Here is an 8,805-nt window from a genome sequence, read left to right as displayed (position 1 = left end):
AACACTTGTCAGTTAAGCTAGGGTTACTGACCCAGGTAGCAAGAAAACTGGGAGCTTCTGGTGGACAGGTGGCTTACTGGGACAGCAGGGAGCCTCAAGGCACTCATCGGCAGAGTCAAAGAGTTTTATAACACTTGTTTGAGCAGGATAGAAGTTAAGCCCAGGCTCCAGTGGAAAGACATGTCTGTGGGCAAGGGCAAATAATTTCAGTAAAAATTATTTTGGATCTGGGCAATCTCTTCCCTACTGATTAACTGCTTCTGAAAACCTGCTGGAGGGTCAGCTATGGGTTAGTTCTGACAGTACATACCACACACACAACATAATTCCAAATCTACTACTAGACAGTCAGCTTTGAGTTTTTACTTCTATAATTAAGCCCCATAGTCATATTTTTTGTGACTTGGGTGAGGCCATTGTGAACATAGCAGTGAAGTGCTGTGAGGGATGGCTGGTTCAGAACTGGTAAAAAAGATAAAGAAGGAATGTCTGTCTGACTTCTACCTTCTAGAAATCAGCCTAAGGTTGATCTTAATTCCACTTTGCTCTTGTGAACTTAGAGAAGGAAAGTCAATACCCTTCTGTCTTTTTTTTTCTAGTAAAACAACTGAAAAAGGTTCATTAAGGCAATAAGACAGAGAGAACACAGAGACCACAGACATGGCTAGTAAAAGGTGGGCCATGCAAAAAGTTAAAGTGAAATAGAAAGAAACAGGAAGAGAGGGAAAGGACTCTCAGAAAGATAGGAGTGAACCCAAATCTTACAGCATGCTATCAGCAGAAAAGGAGAGAGAAAAAGGCTCTGTCATATCTTATAGTGAGCTTTTCAACTCAAAACTCAAACTCACTGCCATGGAGTCAGAAATCAACTCATATCTGACTCTCCAGCAGATTTTCTAATTTCATGGAAAGAGATTTCCCATCATTCTAGAGGAACAGCGGTGGACTTGAACCATACAGACCCAGGCCTTGGGTTAGTAGCATAACTCCCTACAGACCACACCACCAGAGCTCCCCAGTGAGCTCTTAGCTCTCTCTATAACAGACAAAGTTTCTGGAATTTCTACCACAGCTAAGACAAAGGTAGACTCTCTGCCCCAGAACAAGCCCTATCCCTTGACCGCTCACAGAACATCCTGAGACACAGACTCCTGGTGTCCCTAGCAATATCTTATCTTTGCTTGGTCGCAAAGAGCAAACAGATTAATAGCTACCGAGTGCTTGGCATAAAGGGTGTACAGACAGAGTCAATCCCTAAAAAACACTAGTGAGAAAGAAGTCTTTCTCTTCAACTGACTCTACTGAACCTTACACAATATCAAACCACAGCACAAAGGTCTTGGGAGGGGCTTCCTGGAGGCCAGACAGGGGAAATGTAGACTAAATGGTTGGTGCTAATTGTGATCCAGTTGGATCATGGTTACACTGTGTATGCAGAGCACAAGCACTCCACTGGGTTTTCAAGGCCATATCTTCTCAGATGCAGGTCACCAGGTCTACCAGTGAACCTCTGGGAGGTTCAAACCTTCAACCTTTCAGCTATTGTTGTTGTTAGATGCTGTCAAGAAGAGCACAACTCATAGCGACCTTATGAACAAAAGATAAGAACCCTGTTTTATCCTGAGTCATCCTTACACTTCCTGACATACAAGAGCCCACTGCAGTATCACTACATCTGTTTGAGGGAACCATTTGCACCATTCAGGCTATGAAGAATTGAATCAGAGATTAGTTCTGATAAATAACCTCCATTCAGGGACAAAAACTACTCTCCATCCACAAATTTCTCCAGTGAGGATCTCTTGACAGTTGGAATTAATATGGCAACTTCTCCCTAGTTCTTCATTGACCCAAGGCTGCTTCAACCTGTGATGTTCTCTTACCCACTATTTCCCCCTCCCCTATTATTTTTATATGGAATATAAAACCATATATATATGTGTATGTATGTATATATATGTATGTGTGTATATATATATATATATATATATATATATATACTTTCTTAACACTTGTCTGTGTGTATTTTCTTGACGCCTGTTCCCACCTAGGGGGAGCTCTGGTGTTATAATCTATGATGAGCTGCACTGCTAACCCAAAGGCCGTGTGTCTGGCAGTTCAAATCTACCAGCTGCTACAAGGGAGGAAAATGGGCAGACTTCTTCCACTAGAATTTACAGCCTTGGAAACCCAATAGAGGTTCACTATCAGTCATAATCAACTCAAAAGCAATAAATTTGCTTCCCACCAGGTCATTGCAGATGTGAACCTGTTTAACCAGCTCTTTATCAGTATTAAAAAAGATATATGCTAGGGGAGCTCTGGTGGCCTAGTGGCAAGAAGCTGCACTGCAATCCCAGAGGAACACGGTTCGAATCCACCAGATGCTCTGCCGGAGAAGGAGGCGCAATATCCTCCTGTACCAGTCAGATCTGATTTGACGGTACACGCACACAAAATAAAAAATAAAAATAAAAAAAAAGATATATGCTGTCAAAGATCAATGATAAAAACCCACAAATCCACCTTCTGTAAAACATTCCCTTGAGCCTCCTTGTTCCCTTTCCCCTATTCTAAATGTAAAATTGGGAGAAAATAGGTTTGTTGAAAATGTAGTCATTTCTTTAGCTTCCTTCCTAATCTGAGACCATGCTTTTTCTGGTAAAAAAGGGAGGAAGGGCTAGAGGCAGGCCCAGCAGGTAAGGTTAAGGAACATAAAGTTAGGAAATAAGCCTCATCACCCAAATTGATGAATCCTCCTGACTCAAATATAATTTATGCTAGCTGCATTTAATTTACATGTTGTTAATTTAGAATCAGAGTAGCCAAAAATTGCCTTACACCTTTTTTCTCTCTTCTTTTCCTCCCAAATAGCACTTAAGGTGAGTTTTGGAAGCAGATGCCAGAAGTTTAAAAAGCTTGGCGAAAAGCAAGACTCATTTCCTATCTTTTCTGTCCAGCGTCAAAAATTATCAATAATTAAATGGATGTTGGGCAGCTAGATGGCTTGCGGTATGAGCCAAAAGGAACCAGAAGCTGGATACCCAAGGGAGCCGGGTCTCAGAGAGATCAGCCCGGAGATAAGTGGGTTGAGTTAGGAGGCAGGGCAGGAAATACAATGGAGAGTTTCCGCCCTGCAAGGTACATTGAGGATTTCAGATTAAGAAAGTCTGAGAGGGAAGGTATTCAAACCAACCACCGATCCATTATTTTTCTCTTCTACCGCAGCTCCACAAATTCTACATTTTTTTTCTCTAGCTGGAATTATCCTCTTTAGTGGGTGAAGAAGTTAAAATAGATCTGGCCCCTCCCTACTCGGCAGAATGTAAGAAAAAGTGGGAAGGGGCAAAGCATACAAAATAGACATACAGCTTCAAGAAGCTCCTCCTAGAACCTTCTCCTTTCTCCCCAGATCATGTCCTGTGTCACCTAATCTTTCTCATCTTAACCCAAATCCTCATACAATCAGTGGTTTAGATCTTCTCACCAGAGTAAGTCAAACACCTTCAAAGTGCCCTGGCTACACACTCCAAGAAAAGCCGAGGGTCTTCCCAGAAAGGGAGAAATGATAGTACCGGGCAGCACACCTTACACATATGTTCCCCCCCCCCCCTTTACAGCTCTCCTCCCAACCTAGACTACTGGAGGCGAGGTGGGGGTGGGAGAGGAGATGAAGAAAATTGTTGGTTAAAAAAGTTTTACCTTCAAGACGTGGGTGCTGCTCCAAGACTTGAGAAGGAGGGCTCAGGTCTGGCAAATCGAGGGGGGGTTGCACAACAATGAGGGGCGCTGCCTCAGTGCCAGCAGCCTTCCAGCTGTCAACGCGGAGCTTACACGCTTTACGAGCGGCGTCCAGGCAGGGTTGCGGCCGCTTCCGGACTCACGCCCACGCCCGACCCCGGCGAGCAGGCGGCGGCGCCCCCAGGTGCTCGGGTGGCCCCCAGCGTCTCCGGGATTCGAGGCGCCGAGTCTAGGCAAGCTGGTTTTCAAAGGAAGTTTGTGGTTTTTCTTTTTTCTTCTCTTTCTTCTTTCATCGGGACAAAAAAGAAAAAAAATTAAATTTTTTTTTTTTTTAGTCAACGACAAGGCCCTTGGAGCAGGGGTGGTCTGCCCAGCACTGACAGGTTAACATCTGACCCGGGCTTTCTGACCCGGTCAGCAGCTTTGTGATCAGCAGACAGAGAGAAAGAAACAAGGAGAGAAAAACAACAGACCCTTTCTCTTCCCTCCTCCTGCCGCGGGAGGGACAGAGCACTTGTGCCTCTCTGGTGAGAATGGGAAGAGCAAGGGCCCTTGCTGAGTGGGGAGGAGCAAGGCTGGACAGCAGCTGATGCCAGGATCTGTGCTCTCCCTCCGGATAGCAGTCCATTACAATCCTTTGCAGACAGACCCACAGAAGCAGTCTCAGAAAGCATGATATTTGCTTATTTACTGTAAAAAAACCAACTACAAAAAACCCCTTGCTCCTTTCCCTTTGTCACTTTCAAACTCTTTTCTAATCACCTTTTAGCCTAGAAATGAAACTTGCTGGGCTGGAACCTGGTTGTGCAGAACATGTGGAAGAAGCCCCAGGATCTGGGCGGATAGCGTCACCAGGACAGCCATTAACGGAGCAAACCGACCTATCTTTGGCCTTTTTCCTATCACAGGCCTCTGCTTCTCCTCAGTCACCTCCTTTTTGTTTTTGTTTTTTATTTTTTTTTTTATTGTGCATTGAGTGACAGTCACGTTTTTATAATTCCCAACGTGGGAAGTTGGAAAAGCTAATATGAAGCTGGCGGGAACAAAGGATGAATTTATAAATGAAGGAACAAAATATTGATAATATGAATACCTTTTTATTCGCAATACTTTGTACTATGCTGGGGGCCAAAAAGGTGGCAACTGAGGGACTTGGAACTGAGTCAGTTGTACAATCCAAAGGACCCTCTAAATTCTACTTGTAAGGCTGCCATGGCATGAAGTTTCAAGCAATTCTGAAAACTGGAAAAGCAATTACAAGAATTAGGAAAGCATGGAGCAAAGAACTAAATTTGAAGCAGCCCTGATGAAACATTTCCAGAGCTATGTAGGACAGGCTATGAATTAGTTAAGGGAGGGGCGCCGGGAATTGGTGTCAGTATTAAAAGGACAAAGAGTATTTTGATGTTTATTCCAGTGTGGTCAACCACAAAATCCGTGGCAGTGGGTTAGTTTACTAACATGAACATTTGAGAAAGGAAAATGAAAAGCTGATTTCACTGAGTATAAATTAAGATGTCTCTAGAACGCTTGGCCTAGAGAGAGCTCTGTTGGCCTAGTGGATTGAAAGTGATGCTGCCAAGCCAAAGGTGGATGATTTTAATCTGTGGTCCTCAGGCCTGGTTTTAATTTTTTTTTTTGGTCAAATATTCTTCTAAGTGGTATAAAACTGGTCTGTCCATTTGTTGTACAGCGGTTAAGTCGTAGTTGCTGTGATACTAATAAACACTGTGACACTGATGTGTCATATGCGATAATGGTTCCTGATGGTGGACAGTGTTTGGTGGAGTGCTCTGATTAAAACAAGCTTGGAAGCAGGGGTGGCATCCACTTCCGAAATGACTTGCCTCCGGAAACTCTATGAACGCGGAGCAACGACAAAGTTGTACAAGTGTTCAGGTCTTTTGTTAATAGAGTCTTTATGAGTCGTCTACGACTCAACGGCACTTAAGAACAACAACAGAATGCTCGGTGTAATGTAAAAATGCTATACTAGCCTGACATAAGAAAGCAGCTTTAGTAAGAAAGGCAGGTTACTGTGATGTGTTAACTCTCGGTAAAATTTATTTTCCTAAATTTAGGGGAACAGTTTGGAGTATCAGGACTACGCTTCCCAGGAGGCTCTGCGCTGCGAGTCACTCCCCGCCTCCTAACGAGTCCCAAAAGTCGCGGGGCGCACAATTTCGTGTCCGTCGCTTGCGGGCGGGGCGATGTGGAGCTACGGGGCGTGCCTAAATACGTACTTCCTGCCAGGTCGGGACGGAATCGCCATTTAGCGGGTTCGAGTCCCGCCTCCTGACTCTCGGCTTTTGGCCCAGAGTCTGGGGCGGGGCTCGTTCGCGGGCTAACCTCTCCTGGGTGAGAGGCAGCGGCGCTGCTTCGGCTTCACCATGGAGGACTATCTGCAGGGTTGTCGGGCTGCTCTGCAGGTAACTGATCTCTGCCTGTGACTGTAAGGAATAGGGCGCGAGTCCCGAAGGGCGGCGAGTCCCACCGTCCCTGTGTCGGGAACGCTCGAGTCGTGGGGAGGGGGTTCGAGTATGACAGGCTGAGGGCCCTGAGAACTAGATTTTAGGGTGACAAGAGTGAGCATGCAGCTGTTTCTACGTTTTTGAATCCCCGCCTCTGGGGTCTGCCCGAGAGCAGGAAGAAGGCGTCGTTGATCTGGGTCCTGCATTAAAGCCTCTGCTCCCTGTTTCCTAGATCAATTCCGCCCCGGGGCCGGGCTGTGCCGCCGCCAGGTGTGTGTAGATTCATTTTCCCCACCCTCTCAATTGGCGTCTAAGGCCTCGCTTGGCCCACTAGCTCCCGGTGAGCCCCCTGGATAGAGAGGGAACTCATGCCCTCCGCTTTATTTCCCCAGAACGGCATTCTGCCGGCTGAACTCGTTCTCTTTAAGAAGTGGATATGATGTTTTAAGACCCTGTTTTAAACTAAACATACACATCAGGCATTTCTGTTGACACAAAACATTTATTGCTTTGTTTCCAGCGTTCTTACTTGGCCTTCAATGCACATAAATGACATTTTAAAAACCTCTTCTTGGAAGGGTTGAGTGCAAAGTGTGTTTGGAACCAAAACTGTAAGCATGACCCCTGAATGCTTGTGTTTTATTTTTGGTATAAACAACCAGTTGGACTCATCCACCGTGCTGGGGGTCGTGCAGAATTGGGCTGCTATCCTCAATGGCAAAAACCTATCCGGAGAAGGGGAGGTTTCCAAAGCCCCCTACACGAAGTTAACCTGTTCCAGAAAACTGTACAAATGCATGATTATGCTTTCCTTTTCAAATGTTTTAAACTCTACAAATTCCCCTGAGTAGTATATTCTAATCTTTAAAAAGTCTTGAAATTAATTTAATTGGATATACAGGGAGTTTTGGTGTTATAGTGGGAAAAAGTTACACTGCCAACCCAGAGGCAAGCAATTCAAATCCACCAGGTGCTCCTCCTTGGGAGAAAGATAGGCAATCTCTTCCCTCCCTTGCGATTTACAACCTCTGAAAACTTGCTGGAGGATCACCTGTAAATTTAAGTTCTATGTACAGGTAAACACTAACAGTTTATATAAATTGAAATTGTAAGAGTGGTAAATGCGTATAGAGAAAAACTTAAAAAAATTAAAAAGATAAGGTATAACAAAGAATATAAAAAGGTGGTTTTCCTTTTCTCTTTTCTTCATCTGATTCTCTAGAGTACACCAGTGTGTTCCATATCTTGTGTAAAGAAAGACATGATTTATACAGAAACACTGTTAAACCTGAGAGGTTTGTTAACCTATATATAGTGTAGCTTGGAAGGAGCCGTGACTGGCTTGAGCAGGACAGAGGCAGCTGGTGGTGTAGCCAAGTGTATTGATAAAATATTTTTAGCATTCAATATGAGGCTGACTTTCTACCATCGCTGCCACAGTTAATACTAGGATGTTCTGTGTTTTAAAAAATTCCACTTAAGTAAATGTCCTATTTGTAGTGACTCATCTTTCACTTAATAGTTTACAAAAGTCTTTGCTTTATGAGCTAAATTCAAGTTTAGGCACCCACTCAGACTTTGAATAATCTGTTTTCTATATTTCTCAGGCATGAGCCAGGAATCAGGCCTTTTCTCCTTAGAAATTTGAGGTCCTGGCATTATTCTTATTTTCTCTACTGAGCTTCTTAGTGTCTGACTTCTTCTCCCCACCCCCCTTCACTATAATCAGCTTTCAGATGGAAATAATTTGCTTTGTCAGCCCTGCAGACCACCTCCATTCCCATTGAGATTGCAAAGAAACCATCAGTACAAGACTTATTTCAACTAGTGGTTCGGTTTTTCTCTTTTAAGAAAGAAAAGGTTTATATTTACTTGTAGCTCTCAGATTGTATTTCTTCCATCTGCAGCTCAAGTTTCCTCATGTAGCTAAGTATAGCTGTATTTGCTCTGAACTCTTCCCCTGATGGTCAGAAAACAGACGGTTGGCTTGTGCTTTCAGCTGCTGTGGGTGGAGTGGAGGGAGGCTAAGCATTCACGTGTTGTCCCACACGAGGCAAATCAAGAACGATGCCTTCTAAGTGAAGCAACCATATACCCAGTTTGTCCAAGACAGTCTTAGTTTACTAATCATAATGACTAATAGAACCCTTTCACTCTCAAAAGTGTCCAAGTATGAAAGACAAGTAATAAATATAGTTAACCAACTCATAAACTGTGTTAACATGTAGCTGCAAATGATGGCAAAATGTGTTTCTAAGTACAGTTGTCAATTTAAAAGTGTGTGGCAACATGTTATGGATGTGGAATGCAATCCTCAAGGTAGAAGTTCCGTAGAACAGCCATAAGTGGTAGAAGTTTGAGGCTAGAAGATGAGAAATGATCTTGCATGGGTGGTCAAAGCAGGGTACACAAAAAGGGGGGTTTGTGTCAGGATAGAAGGAGCCCTGGTAGCACAGTGGTTAAAGTGCTTGGCTACTAAAGACTCCAGCTCCACACCAGAAGGAAGATGTGGCAAAATCACCGCCTTGGAAACCCTTTGCGACAGTTCCACTCTGTGCCTACAAAGTCACTGTGAGTTGAAAATAAATCAAAG

The 8,805-nt window shown here is 44.0% G+C and overlaps 1 protein-coding gene across 1 annotated transcript in view; it reads left to right on the top strand.

Annotated features, from left to right (window-relative positions):
- The first annotated feature begins 5,951 nt into the window (after positions 1-5,951).
- The window catches only part of PRUNE (prune exopolyphosphatase), a 43,490-nt gene continuing 40,636 nt past the window's right edge, over positions 5,952-8,805 (top strand). Inside the window, exons 1-2 of the mRNA XM_006900149.1 lie at positions 5,952-5,994; positions 6,445-6,482. Coding sequence (XP_006900211.1) covers positions 5,952-5,994; positions 6,445-6,482 — 81 coding nt within the window. The remainder of the gene's footprint in view (positions 5,995-6,444; positions 6,483-8,805) is intronic.

Source organism: Elephantulus edwardii, unplaced genomic scaffold (genome assembly GCF_000299155.1).
Source record: "Elephantulus edwardii isolate Elephantulus edwardi_28Jun2011 unplaced genomic scaffold, EleEdw1.0 scaffold00273, whole genome shotgun sequence".
Classification (NCBI taxonomy): Eukaryota; Metazoa; Chordata; class Mammalia; order Macroscelidea; family Macroscelididae; genus Elephantulus; species Elephantulus edwardii.
This window is presented reverse-complemented; position numbering and strand designations above follow the sequence as displayed.